This window comes from Macaca thibetana, chromosome 8, assembly GCF_024542745.1.
Source record: "Macaca thibetana thibetana isolate TM-01 chromosome 8, ASM2454274v1, whole genome shotgun sequence".
NCBI lineage: Eukaryota > Metazoa > Chordata > Mammalia > Primates > Cercopithecidae > Macaca > Macaca thibetana.
The window spans coordinates 91,993,399-92,012,924 of record NC_065585.1 but is presented as its reverse complement, the minus strand read 5'-3'; the positions used below and the strand labels follow the sequence as shown (position 1 = coordinate 92,012,924).

The 19,526-nt window shown below is 41.5% G+C and overlaps 2 protein-coding genes across 3 annotated transcripts in view; one reads left to right on the top strand and one right to left on the bottom strand.

Moving 5' to 3' along the window:
* Nucleotides 1-10,468, bottom strand: part of RB1CC1 (RB1 inducible coiled-coil 1) — a 95,509-nt gene extending 85,041 nt beyond the window's left edge. For both annotated transcript variants that reach the window (XM_050801781.1, XM_050801782.1), the window contains exon 1: nt 10,120-10,468. The gene's annotated coding sequence lies outside the window, so the exon portion shown is untranslated. The remainder of the gene's footprint in view (nt 1-10,119) is intronic.
* On the top strand, nt 9,529-10,236 carry LOC126961426 (translation initiation factor IF-2-like). Its single transcript, XM_050801812.1, has one exon. It carries the CDS (start codon nt 9,718-9,720, stop codon nt 10,234-10,236), a length of 519 nt encoding a protein of 172 aa, XP_050657769.1. The 5' UTR covers nt 9,529-9,717.
* Nucleotides 10,469-19,526: the final 9,058 nt, after the last annotated feature.

The window sequence follows — 19,526 nt, the reverse complement described above, 5'->3', positions numbered from 1 at the left end:
TGCCTAATATACTACCTAGGGATAGTAAAGAGTCAATAAATGTTTGAGGTCAAAACCATGGATAAGGACTACAGCAACCAAAACTGTAAAATCAGAAAGTTGCTCAAAGAGAATCCAAAGGAACACTGTCTCTATCTATTCACTAGACTGTATACTTTACGTTACATACTTCTATATGCTATCAAAATGATCCCATGAAGCTGAATTCTCTCCTTTGTACGTCACAATTGTTAAAAACATTCAGCAAAAAGGGACATTAGTAACCAAATACATATTTGGTCACCCTGAAATAAAAAATACTTAGGCAGAAATAAGAGGTCTGGTTTTTAGCCGTAGCTTCACATCTGCACTCCTGTGGTTTTGAGGAGTTAACCAATTTCTCTGAATCTCAGTTTCCTCATCTTAAAACATAAAAGGGTACACTAGATTATTCTTCTGATCTTCTATAAATACTCGAATCATATATTAAACATGAGTCTAACACACTGAACAAATACTAATTTTAAGAAATTTATTGTGTGCTAGTGCCGAAGAATAATCAATAGCACATTACCTGCCTTCCAAAAAGTTCAATAATAATAACATGAAGAGAGGTATGCAAAAGTTAGACTGAGAAAGAATGGACAAGAATTCACACAAAGGTGACATTAAAACATAAAAAAATTTAAAAAACATAAAAGGATATGTAAAATCAAGTTCCAACTAGGAACTGACAGTTTACCCTCACTGATCACATTACTAAAAACTTAAGAGGATAAACTTAATAAACCAATGATTTCTTTTAAGAAAACAAACATTAAAAGAAGCTAATTCTTTTATTAACTTACAACTTTGGGAATGCTTATTATGTACATGTCCCCCTAATTTATGTAAAATCCATTAAATCCTGTAAGTAGGTGAATCTCCATGATCTAGAACTAAAGTTATTGCATGTAATTGTTAAGTAAGGTAGAAGCATAGAAATCAACTGCTATTCAAGGAATTATAAAGTAACTTTATAAGCCTTATATAAATATAAGCCTAGTACATAAGTATTACTTTTCACCAAATAGTCATGATTTCCTAAAATTTGACCTGATGCTCATTTTATATAAAGTCCTTTCTTAACTTTTATAAAATGAAACCATACTTAATACTATACAAGTTAACATAAGCCAATTCTAAATTAAAAGTAACAGGTTAGTAACTCAACAACTGAAACAACATTTTCTTAAATTATTTGACCCTCTGCTTAAACAGTCTTTAGTTTCTGCACGCTAAGAATTACTATAAACTGCCTACCATATATACTGAGACTTCGTATGAGAGAACAATTGTCAAAGCATGTCAAACATACTCATAACTCACACGGTAGTTAACAAGTTAGTAGGAATCATGGTACATTAATAAACATAATGCATGAAACTGAACAGATCCAAATTGATCTTTGTATTTGCATACATATACAGGTATATCTACACAATAACAGCGAGAGTTCAAATTGGGGAGAAAGGATCAACTTTTCATGCAATGGTATTATGACAAATGGCTATCCATAACATGAAGAAAAATAAACTATCTGGAGGTACATATTCACTAACGAGAACTAAAACATCAACAAGGTACCACTTTTTACCCTTCAGGTTACTACCGATGATTAAAATAAGTGCTAAGTGTTGACAAGATTAACAGTGGGTCCACTGGAACATTTCTGACAAAAACATAAACTGGTACAACTTTTAAGGAAATTTAATCTGCCACTACGTATCAAAATTCAGAATGTACAAACCAGCAATTCTACTTCTGGGAATGTACTGGAAGCAAAGAATGAGACAAGTGTACAAAGGTATATATATATGCAATGATTTTCATTATACCATTACTTTTAAAAATGATAAATTTAAAAACTATCAATGGAGGTTGGTTAAATACATTATGCCTATAGTCCTAGCTACTCAGGTGGTTGAGGCAGGTGGATACGGTTTGCTTGAGCCTAGGAACTAGGTGACCCAGCAAGATCCTCTCTCTAAAAAAATAATTAATTATGACCCAACCCTATAAGGTGTCAAATTTTAGACATTTAAAAATGTTTGCTTCGATCTATACATATTGATCAGTAAGAAAAATTTATAGTGTATATTATGTGATTCTGTTTGTGAATTTTATTTTTACAACTAATGCAGAGGAGAACATATGTATATACAAACACTTAAAAAGTCTGGATCAATTTAATAGTAATCTTTTTAACACTGGCTATCTCTGGATGCTGACTTTTACTTTCTGCCACTTTCTTTAAAAATCACATTTATGATTAGATGGGAAAAAACTTATATCCATTAAAAAAAAAAAAGACACCCTACACATTACAGAGAAATAAAGAACCTGAATTTGTTGCCCCAGAAGAGTTAGTCCTACCAAGAGAGCAAGACAAAGATTCCCACCTGCTTTCCCCATTTCAGTCCCAATCTGAGGTCCTAGAGGAGTTCTGCCCTACTCCCATTCTTTTTTTTTTTTTTTTGAGATGGAGTCTCGCTCTGTCACCCAGGCTGGAGTGCAGTGGGCTGGATCTCAGCTCACTGCAAGCTCCGCCTCCCAGGTTCACGCCATTCTCCTGCCTCAGCCTTCCGAGTAGCTGGGACTACAGGCGCCCGCTACCTCGCCCGGCTAGTTTTTTGTATTTTTTAGTAGAGACGGGGTTTCACGGTGTTAGCCAGGATGGTCCCGATCTCCTGACCTCGTAATCCGCCCGTCTCGGCCTCCCAAAGTGCTGGGATTACAGGTTTGAGCCACGGCGCCCGGCCCCCACTCCCATTCTAAATCTAGCCTTCCCTAAATGGTCATTCATGTTTAGTTTTCCAACTGTTTTCTTTTTTTTTCTTTTTTCCTTTTTTTTTTTTTTTTTTGAGACTTTCACTCAGTCACCCAGGGACTGGGTGCAGAGGCGCGATCTCAGCTCATTGCAGCCTCCATCTCCCAGGTTCAAGAGATTCTCTCTCCTCAGCCTCCAAAGTAGCTGGGATTATAGGCACCCCACCACACCCAGCTAATTTTTTTTTTATTTTTAGTAGAGACAGGGTTTCACCATGCTGGCCAGGCTGGTCTCAAACTCCTGACCTCAAGTGATCTGTCAACCTTGGCCTCTGGAAGTTCTGGGAATACAGGCATGAGTCACCACGCCCCAACTGTTAGCTTTATGTAGACAGAAGAGGGAGAATAGAACTGTGAAAAGAACATGAGATTTGGAATCAAAAGAATTGTATTCAAGTCCTGGCCCGATGTGACCTGGATTGACTTCACCTAACAAGTTTTTTCATTTGATTACAAAAAGGAAAAAGTACCTGTCTCACATGGTTGTGGTCACAATCTAACGAATAATCTACACATATATGGAAGTTATGCAAACCATAAAGTGAAATATAAACATCAGTTACTGTTGTTAACTGATTCAGATCTCTGTTCTGAGTTCAGAACTAGCAGTAACCAATGCTACATATTTCCAACTGGAAACCCTACTGTTACCTCAAACTCAACATGTCTAAATTTAAATTCGGTGCTTTTCCTTTACATCTATTCCTAAATTATTCATTGTCAATAAACTATCATTCTACTACTGCCCCAGACTTCATTTATTTTTCTTTTCTTTCTTTTTTTTTTTTTTTTTTTAAACAAACTTTCCAAAGTGACAATAGACCAGGCTTCAGTTATTTCTGTCCAAGTCCTACCCATTTTTTCCTTTCTAATCCAACCCCTCATTTTCCAATGACATAACCCATACTTAGGAGCCTGCAACCTCTTCTCTCTGCCTTTAAATCTCTATCCTGCTTAAATCCTTCCTAAATACTCCCTAACAGTTACAGCCAAGGTAGTCAGGCTGCTTCCCTCAAATATCTTCCCTAGCACCTTACTGTTGCCTATAGCAGGGCACAAATCTGTGGTTCCTTTACAGCTACACTCTCCTTGTCACCTCCGGTTCAGTACTCAGTTTCACTTAACTGCACTATCTGCCCACCCCTCTTAGCATGTGAATTTGCCAACTTGACATAGGCTAGATTAACAATAAAAAATGGCAGACTTAGGAACAAAATTTACTTGTATTTGAATACCATCTATCTCACTGAAGCTCAGGTAACCTCTACACATCAGTTAACAATCTACAAATTGCAACAATACCTTTCAGAGAGATGAGAAGGATAGCAATAATGTACTTCAGACTCCTTTACAGTGCTAGTAATATACTAACAGCTTTAAAAATGGTGGCAATTATGACTTTAAGTAAACTCCAGCACTCAAGAACTTCATAATTAACCCCAGTTTATTTTTGCAGCAGTATCATCAACTATTCCCTTAAATGACAAACCTATACCCTCACTTTACATACTCCTGCCAGGTAAAATACCCCCATCTTTGCTTATCTGAATTTTACTCATCTTTAGAAGTCCAAGTATCGCTGGGCGCCGTGGCTCAGGCCTGTAATCCCAGCACTTTGGGAGGCCGAAGGGGTGTGGATCACGATGTCAGGAGACCGAGACCATCCTGGTTAACACAGTGAAACACCGTCTCTACTAAAAATACAAAAAAATTTGCTGGGCGTGGTGGCGGGCGCCTGTAGTCCCAGTCACTCGGGAGGCTGAGGCGAGGGAATGACGTGAACCCAGAGATCGCCCCACTGCACTCCAGCCTGGGCGACAGAGTGAGACTCCGTCTCAAAACAAAAACAAAAACAAAAAACAAAAAACAAATAAAAGTCCAAGAATTGTCCTATTACCACTTTTGGGAAGTCTTCCCTTATCACAGGTGGCCTACAGTATTCTTTCTCCCTTCTCTGAATTTACAGAACTCTTAAGTAGTTAATATAAGATAGCAGGAATTCTCTTATCTGGGGGGGAAAAACCTATCTCTCATTATGAGGACATCTGTTCCTCCTAAATCCTCCTGGGATACAGTGGATACAGTCAGCTATAAATGAAGGGGAGAAGAGAGGTGTATTTAAAAAAACATTGATCCAACAGGGTGCGGTGGCTCATGCCACCCAGCACTTTGGGAGGCCGAGGTGGGCGGATCACCTGAGGTCGGGAGTTTGAGACCAGCCTGACCAACATGGAGAAACCCCATCTCTCCTAAAAACACAAAATTATCTGAGTGTGGCAGCGCATGCCTGTAATCCCAGCTACTCAGGAAGCTGAGGCAGGGGAATCGCTTGAACCCGGGAGTCGGAGGTTGTGGTGAGCTGAGATTGCATCACTGCACTCCAGCCTGGGCAACAAGAGTGAAACTCCATCTTAAAAAATAAAAATAAAAATATACTGACCCCAGTGCATTTGTTTCCAGATGTACAGGGATAACAACTGAATCCATATATACCCATATTTGAGGAAAAGAACCAGAAAGTATCTCAGATACTCATTAAAATCTATCCAACTTATCAACTGGAGATTAATTTACAATTTTCTCTTGAGAGATTACCACCACGATGATAGTCAGTTATCCCAGCCTTATTGTCAACTATTCTAATACAGTCAAAACTTAGAATTAGGCTGGACACGGTGGCTCATGCCTGTAATCCTAGCACTTTGGGAGGCCGAGGTAGGTGGCTCACTTCAGGCCAGGAGTTCAAGCTTGGGCAACATGCTGAAACCCCGCCTCTACAAGAATGCAAAAATTAGTCAGCAGTGGTAGTGCGTGCCTGTAATCCCACCTACTGGGAGGATGACCTGAGCCCAGGAAGCAGTGGTTGTAGTGAGCCTAGATCACACCATTGCACTCCTGCCTGGGGGACAAAGTAAGACTCTGCCTAAAAAAACGAAAACAAACAAAAAAACAGTATTTGCTTCTTTATATGAGAAGGTGACAGTGGACACCCCAATGACAATCTCTGACCTTCAAAACTGGACACATTCATTATTCATCCACTATTTTGGGGGCATCTAACATAAGCCAGACACTGCTAGGTGCCTGAAATACAAATATCTTCAAGATGCTTTCCAGCTGAATAGAACACATGAGACTTAGATAACCCTAAAGTGGACTAAAACCTTCAGAGAGAAAAGATGATTGGAAATAATTTTGCCTGATCTCTAGTTCTGTAAACTGCAATTATTAGCAATTCTCCCTCATTGAGGGGTCATGGGCTACTGCATCAATGGAGATAATGTCCTCCACAAATGGAGTGTCTAGGTTGCCCAGGGACTGAAAACTGGGCATCAGTCTCCCCAAATCAGATGTATTCTAATCTGATCCTACCCCTTCTCTGCCAAGAAAAAGAAAAAGAATGAAAGATGAGTAGGTCAGGCATTTTCCTAACATTTCCCTGAAAGAAAACCTTTTTCATAAAAGTTCAGACTTCCTAAATATATGCCTTGTCTATAAACTAGACAAGCAACTTCACCAAAAGAATGAAGCGAACATTTATAAAGGTAGTGCCCAAAGACAGCAAACGAGGTAAAAATAGCAGAACAGGAATACGTTTGAAACAAAAATGAAAAATACTTTGGAGTACACCCTTAAGTTTTTTTCCCTAGGTGTAAAGTATATGTGTATACTCAGGCAATATGGTTTTATAAAAATGAGGTAACACCCTACATACTACTATGGACTTTGCTTGAACTGCATAAAATAACAGAACTCTTTCTGTATCACTACATATGAATGCATTACACATTTTGGTGTCCCTATCATTTATAAAAACTACATAAAATGCATGATTTTAGTGAAAATTTTCTAGTTGTGTGTTTTATTTCATAACGGAATCTAACAGTAAAACCAAAATTATCTATATATCAAATATAGAATTATATAACACAGGGAAGATGGAGAAAAAAAGAAAATGTAGAATTAGCTGCATTCTATTAACCCAAGATTATCTATAAACATATAACAATATTAAACCAGCCTGCCCAAATCTGGCATTTGCAGTAAAACAATTACTAAAAGCCATTATATTACTATAATAATAATATGGCAGTGAATTAATATTTCAACAGGTATGCTGAACAGTTACTGAACAAGTATAATGTGTGGAATGTGAAGGAAAACATGAGTGAACAGTCTCAAATCAGTGACAAAAAAAGGAAATGGATCACAATTATTTTCATCTCCTAGCACAATTACAAGCCAATAAAATATGAGAATTCAAAAGGCAAAATCACGGGTGGAAAAAAATCATGGATGAAAAAAAAAATGGGCGAGGATTGTTATTCCACAATCCTCAAAGCACTCACTGAACAGCTATGAAAGCAGAAACAAATTAACCCAGGAAAGAGGGTACTTGGAGCCACTCAAGTACTGCATTTACAAAAAGTAATCCAACAGAACCGGAACTTTACAAAGGGATGGAAAGAAATGCCATCCTCTCAGGGCCCGAAACAATGGGGGTACAGTTTACAGTCAAATTAAGCTGATTTGGTCCATAATAAATTAAAGAATCAGAGACAAGTAATCTTTACATCCTTTTACCTATGTGAGTTAAGCAAAAACTCATCAACCTAGCACTATTCAATCTGCTTGGCTAGTGTTTTATCTATTCTACATTCTCAAAGTAATCTGCATTTGTCATTTACATCCATTAAAATTTCCAGTGGTTGCCCATTTCCTATAAATAAATATATATAGACATATACGTATTTCTTGTTCACTGTTGCATTGCTGAAGCTAAAAGAGTACGCTGCAGGGGTTCAATTAGCATTTCAGAAATAAATGAGATGAATTTGGCTTCAACTGCTTTCCAGCCATGCTGGGTTTACTTGAATTCACCTGTAGGCCTTTGCACATGCTGAATTACAGTACATTAGTTTCCTTACCATGACTTCCAAACCTGGATATGCAGAGTCCCCCAATCTTCCAATTCTATCCCCTCTCTCATACTAGCCCAGCCTCAGTAACTTCATTTTTCTTTGTATATGCCATGTATATCAGAGCCGTTCCACTTACTGTTTCTTCCACCAAAATTCCTTTCAAGAGAGTCACACACTTACACCCCTTACTTCTCTTGGGCCTTTATTCAAAAGTCAATCAGTGGCCAGGCTTTGGGAGTCCAAGGCAGGCAGATAACCTGAGGTCAGGAGTTCAAGACCAGCCTGGCCAACATGGTAAAACCCCGTCTCTACTCAAGAATAATTACTTAAACATTTTTATGTTCCTCATGCAACTAGTTCAAAAACCCCACAGTGGTAAAAAGATAATAAAAGAATCGTGAAAGTGTGCTGAAAGGGATTGCTAGATTTTCACCTAAGTGACTTAGGCCAGTATTACTACAAAAGAAAAGTGTAACCGGAGTTAGAAAATATCATTACCTGAATGAGAACATTTTATCAGCCATTCTTTTAAAAAGATATTCATAAGACATACACATCTGCAAAGTAAAGCATGTAGGTACTCAAATATTTGCTGAATGCATGATTAAAATTTTTAAGTTAATCTTAAATAGAGTCTAAAAACTTTTCTCAGGCTAACAATCAAAATTGAGGTTCAAAATTTCGAAAACAAAAGTCTTGTGTCCTCTGCCTTTATGAACTTGATTTGCTAAGAGTAAATCTGCCATGCATCCTGATCTTGTGTTTGGCATCAAGAGCTAAAAGAAAACTCAGGGACAAAAGTACCGCTTCATTGTCTTCCCTGTCGTCCAATAACAAACATATAAAGGATTAGGTACATAAATAATCATATCTTGATTACCATAAAAAGTTCAAAATAGACCAAATAAAATTACTTTAAAAACATGTACTCCATCAATATCCACTTTCCATCAACAGAGGTTTCTACACATAAGCATTATGTGCCTAAAGCATCCCTGGCATAAAACTTTATCCAGGTTTTTTGAACACAATCACAAACATTAAAAGACATGACAGGAATGTTATTGACAAAATATCTTCATTAGGGCTATATTCTGTTACAACAAATATAAAAAGCGAACATATTTTCACATTCCTAGCAATGGTCTGCTTATAGATCCAATAATCCAAAAAATAAAATCAGCCACCTCCCTCAGTAGTCCTTTGGCTTCTCAGAGTTTTATCTGATCAGAAGTGGAAGGACCCTCTTTTTTATCGTCTACCAAAATGTAATAACATTCTTGATTAAACACACAATTAAATCTATTTAAATGTCTTCCTAAATTGCTAACTGTCCAAACCTACGTTTAAATCATAAAAGCTTCATCAAAACATAAAAATCTAAGAAACTACACAGTAAAATGGTTAGCAAATAGGTACACTTTAAATGTTTGCAGCAGACTTGAGAACATTCCCATCTGGCTGAATGTCTCGTAGTAACGTGACTCTTTATCAACAGTGAGCACATGAGTCTTCTTTGGCACCCAGGTCTACACTACTTCAAGGTATGACCACACTTCAAAGAGTCATGATGGAAAAGACTAGATTACGAAACCATAAACAGTAAACACAGCACATCCACCAGGCGGTGGAAGAAACTATAGAGATATTCCATTCAGAAGCTGCCATTTCTACTGTTGGTTACTGTATTTTTGTTTCTACCAAGGAAGCTGTAAAATCCGCGTGCACGCCCATCTCAAATCTATCCGTGGGGCGGGCGCAGGCTGAGTCATTCCTAGGAGTAACTTTATACCGATCCTCGCACTCTGGGGTCGGGACAAAGACATCATCTCTCCGTTCCTCCCACTCGGTGAGCTTCGTTCGGCCTCGGCCAAACTCCACTCTCCCGTTTCTCGAGTCCAACACAGAATTAAGGGCTGATCCCTGGCAGCGATGAGCACAAGTCAGGATGTGTCTCGGGAGGTTCGGACGTCCCTCGCCCTTGGCCACTCCGGCAACTAGGCCGGGTGCTGACCGGCAGCGCAGAGAGAGGGATCCCAAGGCTCCGTCCCAGAAAGCCGCTGGCAGCCCCGCAACGAGAGAGCCCGACCCACACCCCCCGCAGCCTGGTGGAGCATCGATTCGAACCGCTTTTGTCTCCAAAGGGGCTCTTGCGCCGGGAAGGCGGCCAGTGGGCAACACCTGCCGGGGCGGGAGGCGCCGGGGCCCTCGGGTGCACACACCTGCGCGTGGGCCGGGCTCGGGCCGGCCGGAACCCTGGACCCCGCGACCCCGGCCCACCGTGCCAGGGCCCGCCGCGCGACCGCTGTGCCAGATGGGGGAAGGGGACGCGGGCGGCGGCGACACTTACCCGGCAGCGCCTCCTCCTTCGCCGGCGGCAGCAGCAGAGCCAGCGACCCCCGGCACCATCTTCCGCCGCCGCCTAGTCCTCGGCGGCGGCTACCAACCGCCCATTCGGCACCGCTAAGCCGACACAACCGCCGGCGTCCCGGGCGCCCGCCCGCCGCGGCCCCGAACTCTAGGCAGGAGGGAGGGGTCCGGGCGGAGAAGGACGCGGGCAGGCCCCTCGGCTCTGGGTCTGGGGCCGGGGGACAGAGGGCCACGGCCTGTCAGAGCCGAGGGGCCCAGGCGACTGGGGGACCCTGAGGCAACGCCGAGGGCTCGGCAGGGCCGCGGACACCGCCGCGGCTTGGTTTGTTATTGTCGACTCCGTCTCTTCCTCCGCGGAGCATGCCGGGAAACGGCCTGCCGGGGGAGGGGCGCGCCTGGAGGCGCAGATAGGCGTCTACGCAGGTCCGGAAGTCGGCAGCCTGCCGGGAAGGGGGCGGCCCCGCCTCCGGCTCTCGGGCGGCGGGGCTTGTTGGCTGTCCTGGGCTGACCCTGGGAGACGCCGCTGGGGCTGCCTGTTATGGTGCTAGCTGCCGTCCCGGCGTGTACTTTCCCAAGGTGAGTTTGACCTTCTTTGCGACAGCGAGTAGGCCCTGACTAAGGCCGACCCACCAAACTTTGGATCGTCCCCAGGCGAAAGAGAGCTTGTCTCCCTCAGCCTGTCGCGGAGGAACGGAGCCAGTCGAGGGCCTGGTGTCGCCGTCGCCTCTCCAGGGGCAACCTGCGGACTAGGCCAACATCTGTAACGGGATAACGTACCAGCGCCTGGCCCAGGCGTTCCTGCCGCCACCTCCCCGCGTATCCGGACCGCCGGGACTGCACGCATCTGGCAAGCGTCCCCGTGTTAACTCTGCAAGGGTTAGGCGGCACATTTTTTTCTCAGACCAGGTAAGGCAAGAAAACATCCAAGAGAGAAGAGAGCGAAGGCTAGGCCGATCGGAATGAAAATGTAAACGCCACAACCACGTTTTCAGCTTTACAAATACTGAATCTTGTAGTGGGTCTAGTGGGTTAGCTGTTAGTATGAGCACCCTAATGGGTGGGAGACAGTTTCAGGGGACTCTTGCATTTGTAAAGATGATCAGTCACAGGTAATGACTTGAAGCCACAAGGCTTGAATATTAAAATCTGATGAGCAGATGTTACAGGTAGAATAATTACATAATAGTTTTCAAATTCCTGCTATATCCAGGAATATCTGGAATGAGTAAAAACTTGGATGTGCCTTCTCTAAAGTTATCAGGGCTTCTGAGTTGTGTTTGTAAAAATAAGAGGCACAAGAAGGCACCAAACTGAACAAAATGTTAGGTGGAAACTGTAAAACGTTGGTTAGCATGAACAATTTCAGTTTTCAATCACCCTGACCAGTGTCTGGAAGTTAGGATTGAGATGGGCTTGTTTTATTTATTTACTTTTAAATTTGTGCTGCTACATATCCAAACAAATCTGGTCCTTATCATCATTGGCAAGCCATTTTACTTACTCGGTTAAGCTGGAATTTTATTACACCACCCCAGCAAGATAGAGCAGAAAAGCGAAAATTAAGCAGTATAATGGTTATTATGCCTTAGGGGAAGGTGTGAACTGGCAAGACAAGAGCCGAATTTAGTAGTACAGCATAGTAATCAGCATACATAAAATAAGTGGTGAGGAGGAGTTTGGCCAGAAATTGGCTAAGAAAAACAGCAGTATGAGGCCTGTAAAGAACATATTGGTACTTGCACTTCCTCTTATTAGTGACATTCATTATTACAAATATAACCCAATTTAGAATGTAAAAATCTTGCTGGAGCTTGGTGCAGTGGCTCACACCTGTAATCCTAGAACTTTGGGAGGCCGAGGCAGGAGGATTGCTTGAGCCCAGGAGTTCGAGACCAGCCTGGGAAACGTTGTGAAACCCCCTTCTGTATTAAAAAAATACAAAAATTAGCTGGGCGTGGTGGTGCGCACCTGTAGTCCTAGTTACTCAGAAAGCTGAGGTGGGAGGATCAGTTGAGCCCAGGAGGTCGAGGCTGCAGTGAACCATCATGGCACCACCGCACTCTAGCCTGGGCAACAGAGTGTTGCCCTGTCTCAAAAAAAATAAAAATAAAAAAAATTGCTGAAATATGCCAGTGATAATCTGGTAAATAATAAATGTTGTCTGACTTTTTTCTTTGGAAAATGAATTAATTCAGTCCTAACCTTCCCTCTTAATCCCAATAAATTACCAGAAATGACTGGTTCATACCTTATACACCTCCAGTGTAAATGTTAAGAGTTTGTATGCATCAGTAATTCTTTCCTAGGGATAAGTGAAAATGTACTAACATTAATTCTATTATATATGTGCAAATATCTAGAGGAAATACTGTTTATAAGTTACTAATACATGTATCCATGGTAATAAGTCGTGACAAGTTACTTTCCTTGCCTATTAGACACTCTCTATTCTCCCTTCCTTAATTTAAAGAGAAAAAAAAAGAACAAACAAAATTCTGTAGCATCACTTCTCAACCAAGCTTTCTGATAGGAAGTCCAATCTCATTTTTGGCCTACTGTGCATTTCTTACTTTAACTTGCAAACATATCATTAACAAGGACCTCCAAATTACAGTAAATTACAGTACTGAGATTTTATTTGAACTTTCTAAAGCATTTGCCATTTTAAATTATTGAACTTTATACTCCTTCCCTTTTGTGCTGTCTCCTTCCTGGCGCCCCTAAATATCTGTCCATTCTTTGCATCTCTTCCAAATTTTCAAGTAATTATAATGGTGTGCGAATGATGCAAAGATAATGTGCTGTGGGAGAACAGAAGAGAGAAACCTAATTCTGGCTTCATCACATTTTTTTTTTAATTTAATAACTATTTTAGATGCTTCAGTAGATTTACAGTGAGGGCAAAAGAAAATGGTTTTCTTTAGGAGTATGGAGGGATTATACAGGATATACAATAAATACCCTAAGTACTTCAAATTAGTTCAGATCTTTAAAATCTTATTTTTCCTTCAGTTCTCAACTTCAATATCACCTACTCTGGGAGTCATTCCCCACCATGCTTGTCTGTTTGTTTGTTTATTTTGAGACAGAGTCTCACTCTGTTGTCCAAGCTGGAGTGCAGTGACACGATTTCTACTCACTGCACCCTCCACCTCCCAGGTTCAAACTATTCTCTTGTCTCAGCCTCCCTAGTAGCTGGGATTACAGGCATTTGCCACCACTCCTGGCTACTTTTTGTACTTTTAGTAGATGGGGTTTCACCATGTTGACCAGGCTGGTCTCAAACTCCTGATCTCAAGGGATCCATCTGCCTCAGCCTTCCCCAAAGTGCTGGGATTACAGGAGTGAGCCACAGCACCTGGCCACATGCTTGTAATTTCTTTAGATTCTCACATTGTATCTTTCAGTATCATCTAACCTGCTGACTATAAGGTCCTTTTTAAAAGATGTACTATACCTGGTATACAATGGTATGCACTGAACAAACATTTGACAGTAACCCACAACTTGTTCAGGCCCTCAATTTATACCTTAATTGACCTCCTATCAGTGTCCATTATTTACTCCATCCAGGACCAGTCTAATCACTTCTCTTCCCTGCCTAACAACTTTCATTGGTCTTGTTTTATATACTAGATACAATTTAAACTTTTTTTTTTTTTTTTCTGACGGAGTCTGGCTCTGTCACGGAGGCTGGAGTACAGTGGTGCGATCTCGGCTCGCTGCAAGCTCCATCTCCCAGGTTGACGCCACTCTCCTGCCTCAGCCTCCCAAGTAGCTGGGACTACAGGCACCTGCCACCACACCTGGCTAATTTTTTGTATTTTTAGGAGAGATGGGGTTTCACCGTGTTAGGCAGGATAGTCTCAATCTCCTGACCTTGTGATACACCCGTCTCGGCCTGCCAAAGTGCTGGGATTACAGGTGTGAGCCACCATGCCCGACCCTGGGCATGGGTAAACAACTTAACCTAGCATGAAAGTCTCTCCATGATGAGGTACCAACCCATCCCTCCAGCTTATCTGCCAGCACTTTTCTCCCCTGTATACGTGCTCTATATGAGTTTCCTCATCCAGGAATGTTCTTCCCCACTTGTTCACCTTTCAAAGTCATCCCTTGAAATACAGTTTGGGACTGGGCGCAGTGGCTCACGCCTGTAATCCCAGCACTTTGGGAGGCCAAGGTGGGCAGATCACCTGAGGTCGGGAGTTCGAGAGCAGCCTGACCAACATGGAGAAACCCTGTCTCTACTGAAAGTACAAAATTAGCCAGGCATGGTGGTGCATGCCTGTAATCCCAGCTACTTGGGAGGCTGAGGCAGGAGAATCGCTTGAACCCAGGAGGCGGAGGTTGCGGTGAGCTGAGATCGCGCCATTGCACTCCAGCCTGGGCAAAAAGAGCGAAACTCCGTCTCAAAAAAAAAAAAAAAAAAAAAAAAAATACAGCTTGGATGTTAGCAGTTTCTAACTTCTAGAGTCTCTACCCTTCTATTAGCTTTGCTCTGTATCTTACAACCGTAAATTTTTTTCTCCCCTCTTAGTCTATGAAACTCTTAAGATTAAGTACTATGCATTATTAATTTTTAAATTGCTGGAACTTTATGGAGAGCTTGGCAGTCAGGAATTATTTATATTGATGGTTGACTAGAAAGTTACTGCAGAAAATTCCTGCCGTCAGATATCTCATAGGCTTGTAAAGGGGACCATTCAAAGCAATTGCAGTAGCAAAGGAAGGGTGCAGTGGCTCACGCCTGTAATCCCAGCTGAGGTGGGCGGATTGCTTGAGCTCAGGAGTTTGAGAACAACCTGGACAACATGATGGAACCCTGTCTCTACTAAAAATACAAAACTTAGGCAGGCATGGTGGCACCCACCGGTAGTCCCAGCTACTCAGGAGGCTGAGATGGGAGGATCGATTGAACCTGGATACAGAGGTTGCCGTGAGCCAAGATCATGCCACTGCACTCCAACCTGGTAGACAGAATGAGACTCTATCTCCAAAAGATAAAAAAATAATAATAATAATAATAATTGCAGGCTGAGTGCGTGGCTCACGCCTCACACCTGTAATCCCAACACTTTGGGAGGCTGAGGCGGGTAGATCACCTGAGGTCAGGAGTTCGAGACCAGCCTGAACAACATGGAGAAACCCCATCTCTACTAAAAATACAAAATTAGCTAGTGGCGCATGCCTGTAATTCCAGCTACTCGGTAGGCTGAGACAGGAGAATCACTTGAACCCAGGAGGCGGAGGCTGCAGTGAGCCGAGATCGCACCATTGCATTCCAGCCTGGGCAACAAGAGCGAAACTCCATCTCAAATAAATAAATAAATAAATATAATTGCAGTAACAAATTTATATGATATTAATTATTTACCAAAGTACATTCAGTTTATTGGGAAGATCATTGTACACATCTTAATTTTGTCAACTCTGCCGGAGGCATTCAGCACATGTATTAAATATTTCTCAAACAATTTAGTGTCATTACCCTAATTTTCTTTTAGGTGATATTCAAATAACCAGCAACCACAATTCAGATAATTTGGCTTTATTCAAAGTATGAGTCACAATTATTGTTCATTTTTAAAAAGGTTAAAAAGATGTACTATTTTGGACTTTGTTTTTAAAACCATAACTAATTTGGTGTATATGATTTTGTACTCTTTAGAGGCTGCTGGCACTATGATAATTAAGTTCATGTTTTCAGTACTGTTTACAGACCTGAAAGCTGCCCTCCTCAGCTGGTCTGTGGGTACTCACACATATTACTGGTAATAATGGTGATGGCTAACTTAGGAATGAACATCTTCAAAACTAGTGATGACTTGATGAGCTCATAAGCAACACTGTTTCCAGTGCTGCAGCAACATAGTCAAGAAAACACTTCTAGAATGCTGAATTTCCTGAAAGATTTAAACCAATAGATTAAGACAAAACATTTGTAGTCATTTTTCAGATTGAAAGAGATGATACCGTTTTGTGTCATATTTTATTAGGTTCTTGTCTTTCATTATTTTGAAGAGCTGCCTAGCACAATGTCCAAAAATAGAGCTGGCACTGTTTATAAAATGCCTTAAGTCAGAAATTAATCAGTCATGTAGACACAGATACAGAACTGATTCAAATGTCAAGTAGTGGTTAGACTTCAGGTGGTGACTTTCTAACTTTTACTGTGATCCACATTAAGAAATACAGGTTCACATTGTGACCTGGTATACACGTACAGGAAAAAGTACTTGCTGCTTGTGATATACTCTGATACCTTCTACTCCTTTTTATTCCTCTTGCTAGTCTTATACACTAAATTGATTTTACTACCATCTAATGGTTTCAGAGACATTAGATTCAATGATTTAGGCCCCAAACCTTGAGATTCTTTGTTCCTGACTTTTCTGTATGCCTTCCTATTTCTGCCAGTGCCTCAACAGTGTTTATAAAAATAAATGTTTTGTTTGTTTGTTTGTTTTTGTTTTTTTGAGATGGAGTTTCAGTCTTGTTGCCCAGGCTGGGGTGCAATGGCGCGATCTCAGCTCACTGCAACCTCCGCCTCCCGGGTCCAAGTGATTTTCCTGCACCATTCTGTAGCTGGGATTACAGGCATGCACCACCATGCCCAGCTAATTTTGTATTTTTAGTAGAGATGGGGTTTCTCCATGTTGGTTAGGCTGGTCTTGAACTCCCGATCTCAGGTGATCTGCCCGCCTTGGCCTCCCAAAGTGCTGGGATTACAGGCGTAAGCCACCGTGCCTGGCCAATAAATGTAGTTTTTAAAAAGCATGACCTAACTGAAGTTCATGAAACACTTATCTTTAGATGCCAGACATGGGTTTTACATTTATCAACCTGTTTAGTTGTCTTAACAGCCCTGTGCAGTTTCTGTAAATTTTCTCTGATTTTACAGATGGGGAAATAAGGCATGGAGCAGTTAAGTTACTAATTCAAAGTACTTTCTTCTAGTTAGTGTTCTTAAATTAGTAAATGTCAGGGCCAGGATTTTAACCCAGCTAATCCAATTGCACAGGGTAATCCTATATCCTATGCATAGCCTATGCTACCCCTTAATTTGGTGCTGGTCCTGCAGGGGTTTTAAAAAAAAAAAAAAAAGTTGGCTGGGCGAGGTGGCTCCCAGTTTGCACCTGTAATCCCAGCACTTGGAGAGGCCAAAGCAGGTGGATAGCCCTGAGTTCAGGAGTTCTAGACCTGCCTGGACAATGTGGCAAAACCCCATCTCTATCGAGAATACAAAAAAAAAAAAAAAAAAAAATTGCCAGGTGTGTGGTGGCATATGCCTGTAGTTCCAGCTGAGGTGGGAAGATTGCTTGAGCCTGGGAGGCAAGGTTGCAGTGAGCTGAGATTGCACTACTGCATTCCAGCCTGGGCAACAGGGTGAGACCCTGCCTCAAAAACAAGAAAAAATGTCTAGCAATAGGCTACAGAGTTCCTCAGTCTCATATCTCCCAGTTAATTCTTTGTTATAAGGGGCTGTCCTGTACATTTTAGGATGTTGAACCTCCTCAGCTTCTGCCCACTAGATGCCAGTAACACCCCAGTTATGACAATCAAAAATGCCTCTGGACATTTTGTGATGTTCCCAGAGGGACAAAATCAACCCCTTCTCAGAATTCAGGGCTAAAGTGTGGTACATTTTTTAATGAAATACTATGCAGCCATTAATATTTTATTTTAGAAGAATATTTAAAGACAGGCCTGGCATGGTGGCTCACACCTGTAATCTCAGCACTTTGGTAGGCTGAGGTATGAGAATCACTTGAGGCCAGGAGTTTGAGACCAGCCTGGACAACACAGTGAAACCCTGTCTTTATAAAAATAAAATAAAAGTAAAAATATAGGCCGGGTTTGGTGACTCGCGCTATAATCCCAGCACTTTTGGAGGCCGAGGCGGGCGAATCCCGAGGTTAGGAGATCGAGACCATCCTGGCTAACACAGTGAAACCCTGTCTCTACTAAAAGTACAAAAAATAAATTAGCCAGGCGTGGTGGCAGGTGCCTGTAGTCCCCGCTACTTGGGAGGCTGAGGCAGGAGAATGGCGTAAACCCAGGAGGCAGAGCTTGCAGTAAGCCGAGATTGCACCACTGCACTCGAGCCTGAGTGACAGAGTGACACTCTGTTTCCAAAAAAAAAAAAAAAAGTAAAAATATAGCTAGGTGTGGTGGCGCACTCCTGTAGTCCGAGCTACTTGAGAGGTTAAGGTGGGAGGATTGCTTGAGCCAAGAGGTTTGAGGCTACAGTAAGCCATGACCACACCACTGCATTCCATCCTAGGCAACAAAGTGAGACCCTAGTCTTAAAAATTTGTAAAAATATGTATTTATTTATTTATCTGTTTTGAGATAGGGTCTCACTATCTCACCCAGGCTGTAATGCAGTGGCACACCCATGGCTCAACCTCCCAGGCTCAAGCAATCCTTCCACCTCACTGTCCCTAATAGCTGTAACTACAGATGCCCACCCCCATACCTGGCTAATTTTTGTGATTTTTGTAGAGACAGAGTTTCACCATGTTGCCCAGGCTGGTCTCAAACTCCTGGGTTCAGGCTGTCCTTTTACCTCAGCCTCCCAAAGTGTTGGGATTACAGGCATGAGCCACTCTGCCCAACCAAAAAATATTTAAAGACAAAGGAAAACAAATTAGCAAGCTACTATATTTTACTATTTTTCATATTTTAACATCTGTGAAATCTGGGTCCATTTAACAGTGGATAGATAGTGGTCCTCCAGGCTTGTCAACCAATGCCATCCATTTCCTGTGCTTACTGTAAGACATCAAAAACACCAGATTGGAAAAAAATCCTAACTATAATGGTGAGAGAAGTGATGAATAAGATGTGTTGTACAACATTCCCAAAGACAGCTTAGGCACCTAGCACCACAGCTTTAGTTCTTTTGTGGATTCTGTAAGGAAATGCTTGTTGCCAGTGATTTCAGTGCTGCAAAGGATAAATTCTGTGGAAAAACCCAGACAACCTCTGAGTTGGAAGTAATATTTCAAAAGTGATGAAATTTTAGAAATACCTTTACCAATGTAATTTGCTTGTATTTTCATTTTTATATATGGGCAATATGATAAAAATGTGTCTAACGAAGTCTAACAAAGCTTTTTAAGTAAGTACAAAATCAAATTCTAAGTGATTTTTCCTGTCTATACGTACATTTTTCTACACTTTCCAGACTACATATTTTTGAAAAACGTACCATTAGTCTTTTGTAATTTAAAATGAGTTCTCTGTTTATCATATAAAATGAATGTTTTTTTTCCGATTCTCTGAAGTCTATTTATTTTAATAACACCATTTGGTTTTTTGCCTTCTTCCTCAAATGATCCCTTTGTTTTAATCAACCCTACCTGCTATCCATTCATGCAA

Excerpts from the sequence above, each read along its gene's own strand:
- LOC126961426 (XM_050801812.1), top strand. The coding sequence starts at position 9,718 with ATGTGTCTCGGGAGGTTCGGACGTCCCTCGCCCTTGGCCACTCCGGCA.